This window comes from Argentina silus, assembly GCF_951799395.1.
Source record: "Argentina silus genome assembly, chromosome: 8".
Lineage (NCBI taxonomy): Eukaryota > Metazoa > Chordata > Actinopteri > Argentiniformes > Argentinidae > Argentina > Argentina silus.
Window position 1 is genome coordinate 3,885,166 of NC_139662.1, and position 15,703 is coordinate 3,900,868.

A 15,703-nucleotide genomic window follows, 5' to 3' on the forward strand; every position below is an offset into this window, starting at 1 on the left:
GTGCTAAAAAAAAGAGATTTATCCATCGTTCAGGGGCTGCGCGATCTCAGCTGGAGTGTATGTATGTATGTATGTATGTATGTATGTAGACTCCACTCTCTGGCTGCCTAGGGCAAGTATAATCGGTCTCTTTGGTGCAGTGTGGTACAGTCATTTGTACAGTGTGTGGTGTGCTGGAAGGTGTCATTTAACACGCATGCGTGGACCATTCAACCCAGCTAGCTGCGAACTACATACCCGGTCAACATGGAGAGGAAAGGTAATCTTCTCAAAGACAAATCATTGATTAAAAGGCAGTTTTGCATAAACATAAGATATTTTAAAGGATTGGATTCGATGTAGTTTCGAAGTTGAAGTTCACTCTCAAGGCAATCACAGTATATCAAATGTGTTGTGGAATTGCATGTCTCTTCATGTCTCTTGCTAGCTAAACAGCGAAACGTCACTCACGCGCTGTTCAAAAAAACTAGCCAGCCAGCTAGCTAAGCTAGCTTAAGCTTCTAGCCAATGCATTTGCCACATATTTAATCATGTTAATGAAATATGTAATTTCTTACTAGTATTAAGTCATTTTCATGTGACATCCTTGACATAGTAGTGAGATAACACGTAGCCAGGGAATTCTGCATTCATTTAATTTGTGCCACTGACTTGCATGAGCTGGTTTTGGTCTGGTTAGACGAAGGTTGCACCATAGACTTGAGTTCTACCGTTAGCTTAGCAAGCAAATTAAATTCTATTCAGTTACCTGCTTCCTAACAACACCACCCCACACAAGCTAACTCAGCCAGTTTACAAATGAAATGTGAGAGTAGATTAAAGCATGGGCATGCTTTATACTAGAAACACAATACTAAGCATAAGCTCGTAGATCACTGTCTGTACCTAGCTAGATCTTTAATAATGTGTGCTCTCTGCATTTAACAACAGTTCTGGCACTCCAAGCAAGGAAGAAGAGGGCGAAAGCGAAGAAGTCCAGCAAGAAGTGAGTTATTAAATCCAGCAGCACTACACAGTGTTTCTATTTCAACTACCCTCAATGCTTACATCTCGTTGACATATAATGAACATTTGGTTTGAATGAGCCTGACAGTCTGCGACTGTCCAGACGTTCTCAGGATGCACTCGTTTGTCTCTTTGCTTGAGGGTAATCTGTGTGTTAAGTGACAGCATATATTTGTCTTGATATACCATGAGATCATAATATAATAACACCTAATGTTGGCTGTCTTCTACATGCAATTGCTGCTGGGGTTTTTTCTCACTACATGTGTGGAAAGGCAAACACGTATTGGCACCTGCTGTAATGGCCTTCACAAGCTTCAGACATTATTTTGGAATTGAAGTTCAGAAATGTTTTATGTTGTTTTGTGATGCATGCTACACTATAATGTTGTGTAGGAGTTTCTATGAAGACATGTATAGTCATGTGGTGTATTGATATTCTTTGTTTCCATAGCAGCAGTCAATTGATTTGTTCCTGTCTGTGAGGATATGGAATCTAGTGTGCCGCTATCTACCAGTGTTATTATCTACTGTATGTAGAATAAATGCAACATATCTAGTTATGCCATGATGTAATAATATACGTGTCCTGTAGGCTAGTTAGTGTGAAGGAGTGACTCATGTTCAAGGCAGATATAGTAATGGCTGTGCACTGATCTCATGAATGGTAGGCCTATCTGTCAGAAATACTCATGACAATTAAAGAGATGGTTCACTATTTTGACACTTGCATTCCTTTTTTAGATATAACTCCCATATTGACCAATGACCCCAGTGATTTACCTTTGTTAGCCTATTTAGTTCTGTCTATAGCAGCTGTGATCCCTCAACTTGGAGTTAGAATGTGAGTAAAAAGGGAAAGTAGTTTCTTGCTCCATGTGCTCAGTGTTCCTATTGTTGTAGGAATTATTGTTGAGGTTTAACTAACAGTCTACCCATGCCTCTTGAATGTTACATAATGCCTCTGTGCTATATATAAAACAGGAGAATGATGAAGCCCACATCTTGGACCACTATAGCATGACATTTTGTGTGAAAATGGCCTGCCCTTGAAGATATTCCTTGACACATCTATTAAGATCTGTATCAAATGTCAGTGTAATGGTATGTTTGTTTGGTTCTTGGGAACTAAAACTCCCAGTTGGTGAAGTCATAACAACGACATGAATGCATTTGAGTGCTTTTGGAGTCGGGACAACTCTTCCATCCATCAATCTTTCAATTCAATCCATAATGAACGTTTACAAGCATACATTATACCTACATATGTAATTTCTAACAACTGATTATGTTAACATTTTACAGAAAGATGAATACAGTTGACATTTACTGTCTAAATCAGCGTCTATTTTCTGACAAGAAGGTGAAAGGTTACAGTGGTTACGTCACAACTCGTAAACTCTGGTATCATCACACTGATCCGAGTTTCCCACTTGGAACTCTGACTTGGAGTGTCATTCTAGTGGTTATTTCCCACTCTGGAACTTGTATCCTAGAGGTAGCTAGTAGAAAACAACACAGATCTCAATTAGATTGTTACAAATGTATTAGATAATCACATATATACGTTTTCAGAGGCATTTGAACAGTGGTGCTGATGAAGGGGCCTGTGACCATTGATGGATCTGTGGTGTGTTTGTCCTCCAGGCAGGCAGCTCATCCCAGAGGAGCAGCCCAGCAGCAGCAGCCCCAGCCAGAGGCCTCGCCCCAGGAGCCTGATGAGGAGATCCTGGGCTCTGATGATGAGGAGCAGGAGGACCCCAACGACTACACCAAGGGTGAGCCCATGGCCCTTTCTCAATTGTTAGAAACTCGATACCTCGCATCCTGTCTTTTGTCCTCCACTCGCTTCCTACTCAAAATGCCTGGGAGGAGAAGATCTAGTGTTTTCCAGTCCACTTGATGATCTTGCCCTTCTATCGTCAAATAATCTCACTCCCCTCTGTGTTTCCAGGTGGCTATCACCATGTGAAAATTGGAGACCTCTTCAATGGGAAATACCATGTGATCCGGAAGCTGGGCTGGGGACACTTCTCCACTGTGTGGCTGGCTTGGGACATCCAGTAAGAGCTGTTCTCATCTGTAGCTCTGTAAAGGCCTGAGATATTAGACCTGCATAGATGAATGTGTTCAGTTCTCTGTGTACTGTACCTCCTGTACCAGCTGGACTGTCTGACTGTGTTTGCAGGGTGAAGCGGTTTGTGGCCATGAAGGTGGTGAAGAGTGCTGAGCACTATACAGAGACAGCCGTGGATGAGATCAAGCTGCTGAGATCTGTGAGTAGCTCTTAACCCATTTGTGCCGACTGCCGCGCGACATCTACCGCCGGTTGCTGCGTTACGCACATTTGAATTTACCGCCATTTTTGATTTGTCGTAATTTTCATGAGTGCAGCATATAATGCACTGTCATTGGTTCAAATACACATGAGGTGGGTCTTGTTGATTTTTTAAAACCACGTGAGCACCCGAATGTCGTGTCGTGTCGCGGAAAATCAATCAGACATACAAGTGCGTTCGGCGAACCACACGACATTTGGGTCAACAAGACCCACCTCATGTGTATTTGAACCAATGACAGTGCATTATATGCTGCACTCATGAAAATTACGACAAATCAAAAATGCTGCGCTGCGCAGCAACTGGCGGCAAATTCAAATGTGCGTAACGCAGCAACCGGCGGTAGATGCAATGCTGCGTAGCGCAGCATCCGGCACAAATGGGTTAAGGGAGGGTCTGTCCATATTTTGCTATTAATCCATCTGCCTGATTTATAAAATTAAGAATTTTGATTTTACGGGAAAAAAAGTGTTGACTTCTGATCTGATTTGTGTGTAGGTAAGAAACACAGATCCCGATGACCCAAATAGGGAGATGGTGGTCCAGCTGTTAGATGACTTCAAGATCTCTGGTGTCAATGGAACTCGTATCCTCCAGATCATAATTTATCAAAAGCATTCTATGAAACTCATTTGAAATGTCCTCGCTCAAAGTGTGTTCATCCATTCCATTCATTATATTTCTACGACTAGAGTATAATAATAAATGCATTATTATGATTCATTTTACTTTTAAAATGAATCATAGTAATTTAGCCTATTCAATTCAGGGATTGCTCTGTGTCCAATATAGCTGGAATTCTTGAAGGTAAACAACAGGTGATGGAGCAGGCTGAATGGAACATCAACTGTCCTAAACAGACCCCACTAATCATTTAACCTCTTACTCTCTGCTCCTAGTTAGGAACACATGACACAGACCTCTACTGTTCCAGCTGCCCTGACACCTTGGGGAGAGTTGTAAGATGATCCTCCCTAAGTACTTTAGTTTCCACACTCCTATAGCATACTTGCCTCTAATATTGGGACACTACTGCCATCAGTGCTGCCTTTCTGAGAGAACCTTTCTGGTGAGACTAATCTGGTGAGCTTCAGGGTCTCAGACAAGCACAGGAAAATGTCTGGCTTAATTTGACATAGTGAAATGGAATTTGGAGTGACACTTGAACAAGGACCTTTAATGAGTTGTCAGCGAGGCCTAACTTCTATTGCAGTTTATTGCTCCTTGACTGCTGTCTTTCTGAGATGTGTGTATGGTGTTTGAAGTCCTGGGATATCACCTACTAAAGTGGATCATCAAGTCCAACTATCAGGGGTTGCCTCTGCCTTGTGTCAAGAGCATCATTCGGCAGGTAACTTGTCGACACACGTCCTCATACCTTGACCTTTCAAACTAAATTATACTGTTCTGCTAATCCATCTGTTGATCTTAATGAAGAGTCAGATTTTGGTGTCAAAAAATGTTAATGAGTTACAGTGAAATGTCACTCATAGGTGTCTGTATTTGTAACAATTATTCAGGTTCTCCAAGGCCTGGACTACCTGCACACCAAATGTCAGATCATCCACACAGATATCAAGCCAGAGAACATCCTGTTGACAGTGAATGAGCCCTACGTGAGGAGGCTGGCAGCAGAGGCCACAGAGTGGCAGAAAGCTGGGGCTCCCCCTCCCTCAGGATCAGCAGGTACTGCCTGTTCTCCCTGACACTCACACGCACACACACCTGCTTTTACGGAGACACCAGAAATTAACGTTGCATTTTGATCACTTGATTCTATTCTCTCTTCAGTGAGCACAGCGCCAGCTCCAAAAACAGTGAGTCCCCTCTCTTCATTTATTGCCTTTGCCTAAGATGTCATCCATCCAAAGATCTAGTGGTAGTACACACACCTTTAGTCGTTATGCTTGAATCATCGTCATTGTTACCAAATCTTACAGATGTGTGTTGTGCCTGTCTGTTCCTCCTCAGGCACAAAAAATGTCCAAGAACAAGAAAAAGAAGCTAAAGAAGAAGCAAAAGCGGCAGGCCGAGCTGCTGGAGAAGTGTATCCTGGACCTGGAGGAAATGGAGAAGACGCCAGAGACACGCGAGGAGGATGACGATGAGGAAGAGGACCCAGAGTCTCCAGGGTCTCCAAGGGAGCGATCATGTGCACCTTTGAGACAGATGTCCTTACAGGAGATGGGAAACGAGGAAACAGCTGGTGTGCTTTAGATGTTAGAGATAAACCCTGCGTCTCAATTCTCCCTTTATCTGAAACGTGTACTTGTGCACTCCCTTACACAAAATTAAAAGCGTAGGATTGGTGTAAGAGCCATTTCTTATACCAGTCCATGAGGGGTAGTGCACAAGTGTGCACTTCAGGAAAAGGGATGGAGAATTATAACAAGAGGAAATACAGTAACCGATAGAAGTAGCACCATCATTCCAATCGCATTAACCATCAATTCCAAGATATGATTAATGTGGCCATGTCTGGTTTTCCCAGGGTGCAGTGCGGATGCTGAGGTGGCGCGAATGGGACCAGAGGTGGTGACGGAGGTGAACTGTAATGGCCTCCACCTGGAGGGAGAAGAAGAGGGAGAAAGGCAGGCCCTGTGGACGGAGGAAGATCAACACAATGGCAATGCCGAGCCAACAGAAGAACACTCCACTCGGGAGCTCCATCACAAGGAGTCCCTCCATCCTGTATGCAACGGTCTGTTGTCTCCTGAGCCTGAGGAGCCTGAGGAGCCTGGGGCCCTGGAGAGTGAAGCTCTGACCAGTGGGCTGACGGAGACTGAGACAGGGCCCTCTAGTGTACGGGAGGAGGGAGAGCTACAGGAGGAGGAACAGGACAAGGAACAGGACAGGAGTCAGGAGGAGACCACAGAGGAGGGGCCTGATTGCCAGTATGGACAGCAGGAGAGCCTGAGGAATGGTCAGTCAACAACCATGATCCCTCTGTTGATGTGCTCTATGCTAGGGGTTTGTCAATGTGGTCGGATTATGCATATACACTCACTGAACACTTTATTAGGAACACTATACTAATACTGGGTAGGGCCTCCCTTTGCTCTCAAAACAGCCTCAATTCTTCGTGGCATTGATTCCACAAGATGTTGGAAACATTCCTTTGAGATTCTGGTCCATGATGACATGATTGCATCACATAATTCCTGCAGATTTTTCAGATGCACTTTCAAGCTGTGAATCTCCCGTTCTACCACATCCCAAAGGTGTTCTATTGGATTCAGATCCGATGACTGGGAAGGCCACTGAAGAACACTGAACTCACTGTCAGGTTCATGAAACCAGTTTGAGACATGGCGCATTATCATGCTGGAAGTAGCCATTAGAAGATGGGTAAATTGTGGCCATAAAGGGATGCACATGGTCAGCAACAATACTCAAATAGGCTGTGGCATTCAAGCGATGATTGATTGGTATTAACGGGCCCAAAGTGTGCCAAGAAAACATTCCCCACACCATTACACCACCTCCTGAATGAGAAGGTGTACAGGTGTTCCTAATAGAGTGTTCAGTGAGTGTGTGTATGTATGGCTGTATGTGTATGTATTATTGACGTGAGACAACCAGTGGGTGATTTTATCTCATGATGAACAAAACCTATTACGTAGACTGTGTTAGGTTGGAATATTAATATAAAAATGAAGGATCCTTCTCCTGATCCCTCATCTGTGAGTTTTGGTTGCTGAGTTTGCTGTTATCTCTCTGTGGTGATGCAGCCAAACTAGCAGCAGGAAACCTACTGGTCAACCCCCTTGAACCACTCAACTCAGACAAGATCAAGGTCAAGATTGCAGACCTGGGGAACGCCTGCTGGGTGGTAAGACTTTTAGCTAATGACCTCAGGGATTTCCTGCTTATGTCTTTGAGACAACAGTGTTACATGCAGGTTCAGTGTGTTCTGTCAGCCTTTTAAGCTGTATTTTCACTTGTGCATGACTTTTACATATTGATATAAGATATATGGGGTTTACCGGGGGTTAGCAGTCTCATTAACCTGACCTGTCTCTCCCCTCAGCACAAGCACTTTACAGAAGACATCCAGACACGGCAGTATCGCTCCCTAGAGGTGCTGATAGGCTCTGGGTACAACACACCAGCTGATATATGGAGCACAGCTTGCATGGTGAGCACATTGACACGTTGAAATCTAAAAGAATATTGATTGAAAATCTGTACATGAGATGGATCACAAAACTAGTTTCTATGAGGCTAGAATGACCTGAGAGGAGGGCAGCCTTTTTAGATGGATAACGTTTGGAATAGCTGAATTTAACTGCCTCACATTGGTCCCTATTCACAATGCATTGTCTGTTTCCTGTGATTAAGCCGTCTATGTTTATCCCGTCTCTGCAGGCGTTTGAGCTGGCCACAGGGGACTACTTGTTTGAACCCCATTCTGGAGAAGATTACTCCAGGGATGAAGGTAACACACATTCTGCTTGATCCTGATCTAGGGCTGAGGCTCTCTACTGTAGCATGTTTTTTTTGTAATGGATCATAAATGTAATTGAAAATGGCTTCAGCGGCTACACAAGTAGATACATCCACTACTGCCTACTGTGAAAAGCCTTTAAAAAATTGACGCATTGTGTGTCACATTTGCTTTTTAATCGGTGCTTTGTGATAAACAACCAAAATGAAAGATATAACCCTCTTTAGCCTTCTGTAGTAAGCCGTGTATGTATTTGTTGTTACAATTTTGTACAATGTCTTTGATACAATATTGTGCGAGAGTAGAGTTCACAATCTCAATGCTACTGTACTGTCTTTGGTGCTCCATTGCAGTGATTCATTTGGTTAAGCATCTTGTACATTTATGTTTTAGTCAATATTTTGGACACTACCTAACGTATATATCTAATCATGTGATGCGAGTACCTGCATTCCTGTGTCTATTTCCCCTTTAACAATTGGAGCCATATTTCTGTCGACATTGGACAGTGTACCTTCCCACACCCTCTACTCATCTTGCTACCTCAATCTCCTCCTTCACTCACTCTTTACCTCTCCTTCCTTTCCCCCTCTTCTGTGCTATGCTTTGCTGCTCACAACACAGCTGCCTTTCTTTTTAAGTTTTTGTATTGACTTGATTCAGTGGCATGGTAGATATGTGCTGAGCTTCAGGCTAACAGGCTCGTCTTGCACAGCAAGGTAATGAGTTTTTTCATTAAAAGTGTCTGAACTCTTCATCCCTGATCTAGAGTCTTTCAGTTAATACCATCCCTGTGCTACTGCCACATGTTAAATGTAACCTCTCTCAGCCTGCATCTAAACTTTTGTTTAACAGACACAGTTACCCAGTTGGTAAATATACTATGGCTTTCTCATGTAAGTGATTCATGGCATACTAGATCATCATCCTCCATTTGTCTTAATATGCTGCCCCTTGGCTTTCCTCTGTCTCTCTCTCTCTCCCTGTCTCTCTCTCTCTCTCTCTCTCTCTCTCTGTCTCTGTCTCTGTCTCTGTCTCTGTCTCTCTCTCTCTCTCTCTCTCTCTCCCTCTCTCTCTCTGTCTGTGTGTGATGTGCCTCATCAACAGACCACCTTGCTCTCATTATTGAGCTGCTGGGTAAAATCCCCCGCCACTATGCTCTGAGTGGGAAATTCTCACAGGAATACTTCACCAGGAGAGGTACGCCATTCTGTGTCTGTGGCCTGCCCTGGGACCAGAGGGAGAGCGGGTGGGTGGGTGGGTCAAGATCTTTCTGACAGCACACGTCCAACCATCGCATACATTGCATGTATACTACATATACACTGCGACTTTGCAGTTGGATGAACATGAATATTACATGCACTTATTTTATTCCTAGTTAAACTACTTGCTCAGTCATGCTCTGGTGCTGTACTAAGAGGCCTACAGACACTGCCTCTGCTCTGTGTGCTGTCAGACTGACCTCTCCCCTCCCCACACCCCAGGGTGGGCCTGTGACTGGAGCACTGTCCGATGAATCTGTTGTTTGTCTTGTCCCCCCCCCCCTCCTCCCTTCCTCATCTCTTTGCTCTCGTCTACTGGGCAACTCTAATTGAGCAGACCACATTGCATTGATCATTGAGCTGTTGGGGAATGTCCCACGCAAACTCATAACGGCTGGGAAATATTCCAAGGATTTTTTCACCAAGAAAGGTAAAGCAGGTTTTCATATATGGCATCCTTTAAGTGTAAACTCCAAACATGTCTTAGTTCTATTATGTGTTGTTTGAATGTCTTGTGTGTTTGGCTTTTGAAGCATGTTGATCAGGATGTTATTAGATCTTTATCTAAATGTGATGCTGCTGTGGCCTCTGAATGAGAGTTCTGTCTTGTGATGTGTGTTTGTCACCCGTGGAGAGAGTTTTTCCATGTGATTGTCCTCTGGTGTCATTACTGGGTTTTATACACTACAGGGCCGACCCGAACATTGTGCTGGTTCGGATATTTTCTTTTCACATTGTCCTTTCAAGCACAGTGTCATCAACTATGGTGAATGCGCCACCAAGCCGGCACAGTACAGCTCAGCTTGGCTCAGCTCTGTAGTGTGGTTAGGGTATTTATTACTATGGTGATGGGGATCTGTGTGACTGAGCCTGTTGTCTGTGTAGGAGACCTGAAACACATCACCAAGCTGAAGCCCTGGGGCCTGCTGGAGGTGCTGGTGGACAAGTACGAGTGGCCCAAGGAGGAGGCCGAGTGCTTCGCTGACTTCCTGCTCCCCATGCTGGAGCTCGTCACTGAGAAGAGGGCCACGGCGGCTGAGTGCCTGCGCCACCCCTGGATCGCCCTCTAATGGCGTCATCCAGCCACTGCAACCCCTTACAAGAGACTGCAACAGATCACTTTCCAGTTCAAGCATATCTGATGACTATTTATTTCTGTTTGTTCATGTTTTGGTTTTCTTATGTTGTTCATTTAACATTGAGTAATACTCCTGTATGTCTGCTTTATGTTAGTTTCTTTTTTTTCTCTTTTCTTCCCTTGTACCGATTAAGTGTTTTGACAATTCACTGGGCTGAGTTGGTTTGTGATCATGTTGCCAGAAGATGCTGTGCTCCGTACACTCGCCCATGTACCATATATTATGACTTCTTTTTTGTAATGCTTGTGACTCTCCCACAATCTTGTTTTGTTTCACCTGTGCACAAGACCTGGAACAGGTTGAGGTAGCCTCTACTGCCCATTTTTGTAACCCTGTCTCCGTAAAATGACCCAATGTCGTTTTGTCGTTAACTTTGTTTATTAAGGCAAAGAATTATCTTGTTACACGTAAGGCATTTTTGGTATTATCTTAGTAATAGGAAGTTGCACTTCATTGTACTGACGAACTTGAACAGACTTGTGGATTGTAGTCAGTTTGAATTCCTAGGTCGTTATCAGGAAATCCAAGACTGTCTTTCAGTTCAAATTCAACCAATAGTAAAATCTGGATCACCTGGTATTTGGTTTGTTTATTCAGTTTGAATAATGTTGGTCGTTAACTCTAATGGGATACTGGTTTTCTCATGTGTTTTGGGGGATTCATGATGGATTCATTCAGGAGTCATTATGTTTGAAAATATTTCAACATGACATTTTCAAGAAAGCCATCCAAAAGAAAGAAATTTTGTGTGTGTCTGTGTGTGTGTGTCTGTGTGTGTGTGTGTGTATGTCAGCCAAAGAGTTTGCCTTGTTCTGTATATTACAGCTCTGTACAGTTTTTAACAAATCCTACTATGTCTTAGCTAAAATTATTTAGCTGGATAGTAATGTTTTAATAAAGCATTTGGAAGAAGTGTGCAAGCTCATTTGTATGTATGTCAACTGTTCAATAATGTCACTATATTAATTAGAATAAGAGTGAGCCCTAAGATTAAAATGAATATAGTGGTGTCCTAAATGTATCATCCTTTTAGGATCTGTTGGGACTGGGAGGGTCGATCACACAATTAACATGTAAGATGCCAATTTACAGAACAATATAACATTGTACAGTATAACACACCATACAATAAAACAGAAGTTCATACTATGAATATGGTATGTTTCTGTTGTCTAGCTTCTTTCTGTGAAAACATCAAGACTTACTCAGAAATGTCAAAGTCAAATGTATGTTAAACAATGTATATTAAACAACTATCATGTACGGAAACATTACATTGATACCAAAAATTATGTTAACTCAATGCTGTAATAACATTGCATGTAATGATGAAAGCTTGAAAGAGGATAAATCACTGCAGATTAGGAAATTGTCAATGTCACAACAGGCTAAAAACAACAACATGAACGCAGGATATTGAGCTAAGCAGTTTGATCCCTAGGTTTATAACAATAGCCTTAGCGCCGTCTCCATGTCCCAGCTTTGGTTCCTGCATTCTAACATCATAGGATGCTTGTTTTCCTTATGGACAGTATTTTGGGCCAGAATTCTGTAAAGGTACTCTGGTGGCTCACTGGTTTTCTGAAATGAAAAGGCATGAAATACATTTTTTAAAGTTGGTTTGAAAACATGTCAAACCTGCAAACCCTTGGGTCATTAACCCAAACACCCCTCTTCTCACCTGCCCCACCTTCCACCTCAAAGTCGTCTGGCAGCAGTTTGTCCTGGCGGTTTCCCAGGATGAAGGCCAGGAAAGAGAGGATGAGGGCATCCAGGATGCTGATGATAGCCAAGATGTAGGCCCAGCGCACTGTGCAATTCCCTAGGCTGTACTTGTCTGTCCGCTGGCCACACATGCGCTTCACCTCAGGAGCGTCCCAGCCGTCAGGATAGATCATGCAGCCCATCACCATCAGGACAGCTGGGGTGGGAGAGGGAGACAAACACAATGGAGACTCACAGTCTTTTTAGCTCTACTACTCTACTACTGTGAAACTGAGAATTAAAAAGCAACTATTTAACATGCAGATAACATAGAACAGCTCAATACCCTGCCTATTTTCCGATTACGGGATTTGTCTCATGGCCAATTTAGATAAAGTTGTGTCATGTTACATGTAACCCATCTTCCCCTGAAGGTGTCAGAATCTGGAGTGAAACTGAATCCTTTGGTGTCACCAGTGTTATTGTCACCTAGAGCAACAATTGACTCACTGGACACATGCCAGCCTTGAAACAGAGATGTTGTGGTGTCACTTGGCATGATGAATTTGTTACCCCAACATTCCTTATAGCATGGCCCAAAGGCTGGGGTACTCTGTCACCCCATCACTGTTCACAAGCCCTTTACGATGTGTGATAAGCATATATGGAACAATTAAGGTTTGAAGATGACCACACAGTAGGTAGAGAGTTGTGTTTTTCTGTCTTATAAATGTATGTGTTGCAGGGTTAAGTAGCTAGACACCAGATTGCTCTGAGGTTTTTTGGTTCACCTACATAAAACATGCCCATCTTACCTGACGCCAGCTGCATCCAAGCACAAATCTTGTAGACACTCCCTGCATTGCAGAAAAAGAACAAGCTAAAGCAGACCATAGTGCCGACAATCAAAAGCATTGAACACCCTACAAAGAACATGGCAGTCCTGAAGGCTCCAGAAGGGATGGAGCTGAAGTCAAGGACGGTGCCCTTGCAGGTCAACTCGGAGGTCAGCGCGTTGCCAATGCAGTAGTGGAAAAGGCCAAAGTAGCCCGCTTGGGGAGTGTTGACGCTGTCTCCAATCCAGTAGGGCTGAATGAACACCACCATGGTAATGATGACAAAACAAATGGTGAATATCGCCCACAGGACGCCAACTGCTCGCGCGTTTCTTACGTAATTGGTGTGGTAGATTTTGGCAGCCTCTTGGGCTGGTAGCATTTTCTCCATCTTGATCAGAAATGACCGTACGGTGAAAAAGTAAATGTGGTAGTGACAACTCTTTAGTAACGTATGCTCCTAGAGAAGAACCTTTTACTGTCACTGTCTATTTGAGTTTCTCTTGACTTAAAGTTTTTTTTCCAATGCTCCTCTTGATATGTTGCCAGTTCTTCTTTACAAGTATGCAAATAAATCTGTTACGCAAAAGTTATATCTGAATGTAGCAGTCAGTCACACTTTACTTCACACGATCTTGCGTCCACAACACATTCTAATTAAGCCCCCCATCTGTTGCGCGCGCTGAGAACGTTTCCTTCGCTTCCTTAGCTCATGCTGAAGTCACTCGTGATGAGTGTCAGGGACAGCAGACCAGCGTTTCAGAACCACGGACGGCACCCTTTCACACCTGATGACGTTGGGATGTCCTTCCTTGTCCTGGTGTCGGAGACCAATAAAGGTGTGACTGAATGAATTATTAAAGGTAAGATGATAAAAAGAGTGAAGAAGGGTGATGACAGTGCTCCTTTGTGGAACAAGATACAGGTGTTAAATTAATGTATGTATTTATGAGACTGACATGACATGACATGAGGTCCTCAATATGATCCTCAAATGCAAAAATAAATAGGAATTTGCATCAATGTTATTTTGTCAAATGTTATCAGCCTTTAATCCTAACACTGTTGTAGCTGACTACTGTATTTATTTGTATTGAGATTCCATTATGACCATGTTAAAGGTCAGAGAGAGTTCACCATTAAGAACTGAACAAACCCTGTGTCACATTATTTTCCACAATACTAGCCAATTAAATATTATTGACTGTTCTTTTCCACTGGAAATCAGATGTGTCTTACACTCCCTGAATGTACACAGGATTGGGAGCAATGGTATGCTCTAGGGCTGATTAACTGAGGGAAAAGGAGGGGAAGTGCTGATCCAAGACCAATTCTTAAGACTATTACAATTCTTTACGGCAATTTCCCAGGCCAGTGGTGCATGATGGGAGTGGGGGTATAAAGGATGATTGAGTTACTCTAAGCTGGTGGTCTGGCCAGAGAACATCATGAGGAACCTACAGGTGTTTTCACTGGGATTTCTGGCAGTGGCATTGACAAAGGCATAATTATCAACCTAAGGACACCAGCAGATGATCAGGCTATGACCAGTGAATATCAAACTTAAAGATATGATGAATCTGTCTTATGACTACTGTCCAAGGTAATCGCTTTGAATCTTATCAAATGTTGCTGTAATTGTGTGATCTGCTTCCATCTTCATCTAAAACACTGATGGTCTGTCTGGTCACTTACATTACTACTAGTATTCTTCTGAGAACCACAAGTTCTCTAAAGTGGTACAGAACACACACACACACACACACACACACACACACACACACACACACACACACACACACACACACACACACACACACACACACACACACACACACACACACACACACACACAGTATGTTTTGGGGCTAAACCACAATATAAGAGCGCCTCCAGCCAATTCAGGATTAGCTGTGTAAAGTGAGATAAGTCTCTTCCACAGGTGTCACCTAAAGATTACACATACATTATTTACTCAGTATATTGTATCAACAACTGAGGCAAGACTCACTCAAAAAGAACTGAAAAGGGTTTTGTATCTAGCTTTGTAAACTGAGTATCAGGCTTGTATTCAGCAGGATCATAGAATACAATAGTCAACAACTCCCTCCAGTGGGAAGTTATGGTAACAAGTGTTAGTCTCACTAAATCTAACCTCACTGAGCCTGAAGGGGGATACAATGTGAAGGGGGAGACATACATTCTGCTCCCTTTCTTGAGATCCCTTCCTCCAATGGGCCAAATGACTGTGATCTCATTGGTTCTCCTTGCAAACAGATCTTAATTTTTCTCTCTTTCTAACATTTAGCATGAGGGTAGAATGTAACAGTTCTCTATTATGTTTTTTTTTATGAGTTTACAGTATTATTAAAGCCTAATTTGATTAATTCTAACTTGATTATTCTTATTCAAGACTACACTAAATCAGACTCTCCATTTGGGTTCCGAGATTACAGAAGTGTCCGCCTAGAATTATTTCAACATTGGCCATGTTGATAGAGATCTGAAGGTCTCTCCAGAGCCTGTATGTACTGAAGTGTGAGGGAGACTGGTCTATTGGGGGGTCCATCACCAGCACCAACTTTGGAATCTGCGAAGACCCCACTCCCAGTACCTGCTGAATGAACAACCAACAGTACTTACAATAACAGAGAGCAAATTATATTCTGTTGGATATAAAGAACTGCACCAGACCATTTGGTCCTTTAAACAATGTCATAACCCTGAACGTCAAGGGAACATCTCATAATGTTCTCCAGTGCATGATGATGTTATAGAAAATGTTGATTTATTTAGTTGTCTTTCCTGTTTGCATGTTTAGGCTACATACTACTGTACATGTTGGGGATAGACACCCTGGCAAATGGTTAATAAAGTTGGATGTCTTATAACAAGTGTCTTTTATTAATGGGATATGTCTCCTCTTAAAATGATTAATTGCAATTGATGCACAAATACATACTCATAC

General features: G+C 42.8%; 2 protein-coding genes across 2 annotated transcripts; one reads left to right on the top strand and one right to left on the bottom strand.

The window, feature by feature from the left end:
- Positions 1 to 204: 204 nt before the first annotated feature.
- On the top strand, positions 205 to 11,108 carry srpk1a (SRSF protein kinase 1a). Its single transcript, XM_083675583.1, has 16 exons — positions 205 to 259; positions 931 to 985; positions 2,653 to 2,783; positions 2,960 to 3,068; positions 3,194 to 3,281; positions 3,843 to 3,930; positions 4,589 to 4,695; positions 4,865 to 5,030; positions 5,136 to 5,161; positions 5,316 to 5,550; positions 5,836 to 6,267; positions 7,076 to 7,176; positions 7,375 to 7,482; positions 7,713 to 7,782; positions 9,394 to 9,486; positions 9,942 to 11,108. Exons 1-16 carry the CDS (start codon positions 247 to 249, stop codon positions 10,124 to 10,126), a joined length of 2,007 nt encoding a protein of 668 aa, XP_083531709.1. The 5' UTR covers positions 205 to 246; the 3' UTR covers positions 10,127 to 11,108.
- A 657-nt stretch (positions 11,109 to 11,765) lies between these two features.
- lhfpl5b (LHFPL tetraspan subfamily member 5b) lies at positions 11,766 to 13,126 on the bottom strand (the record flags this gene model as incomplete). The annotated part of the gene is made up of 3 exons (XM_083675955.1): positions 11,766 to 11,776; positions 11,877 to 12,116; positions 12,715 to 13,126. The coding sequence occupies 3 exons, from the start codon at positions 13,124 to 13,126 to the stop codon at positions 11,766 to 11,768; spliced, it is 663 nt and encodes a 220-aa protein (XP_083532081.1).
- Between the last annotated feature and the right edge of the window lie 2,577 nt (positions 13,127 to 15,703).

Excerpts from the sequence above, each read along its gene's own strand:
- srpk1a (XM_083675583.1), top strand. Across the intron at positions 2,784-2,959 it reads CCCCAACGACTACACCAAGG|GTGGCTATCACCATGTGAAA; the intron begins GTGAGCCCATGG and ends CTGTGTTTCCAG. Across the intron at positions 5,551-5,835 it reads GGGAAACGAGGAAACAGCTG|GGTGCAGTGCGGATGCTGAG; the intron begins GTGTGCTTTAGA and ends TGGTTTTCCCAG.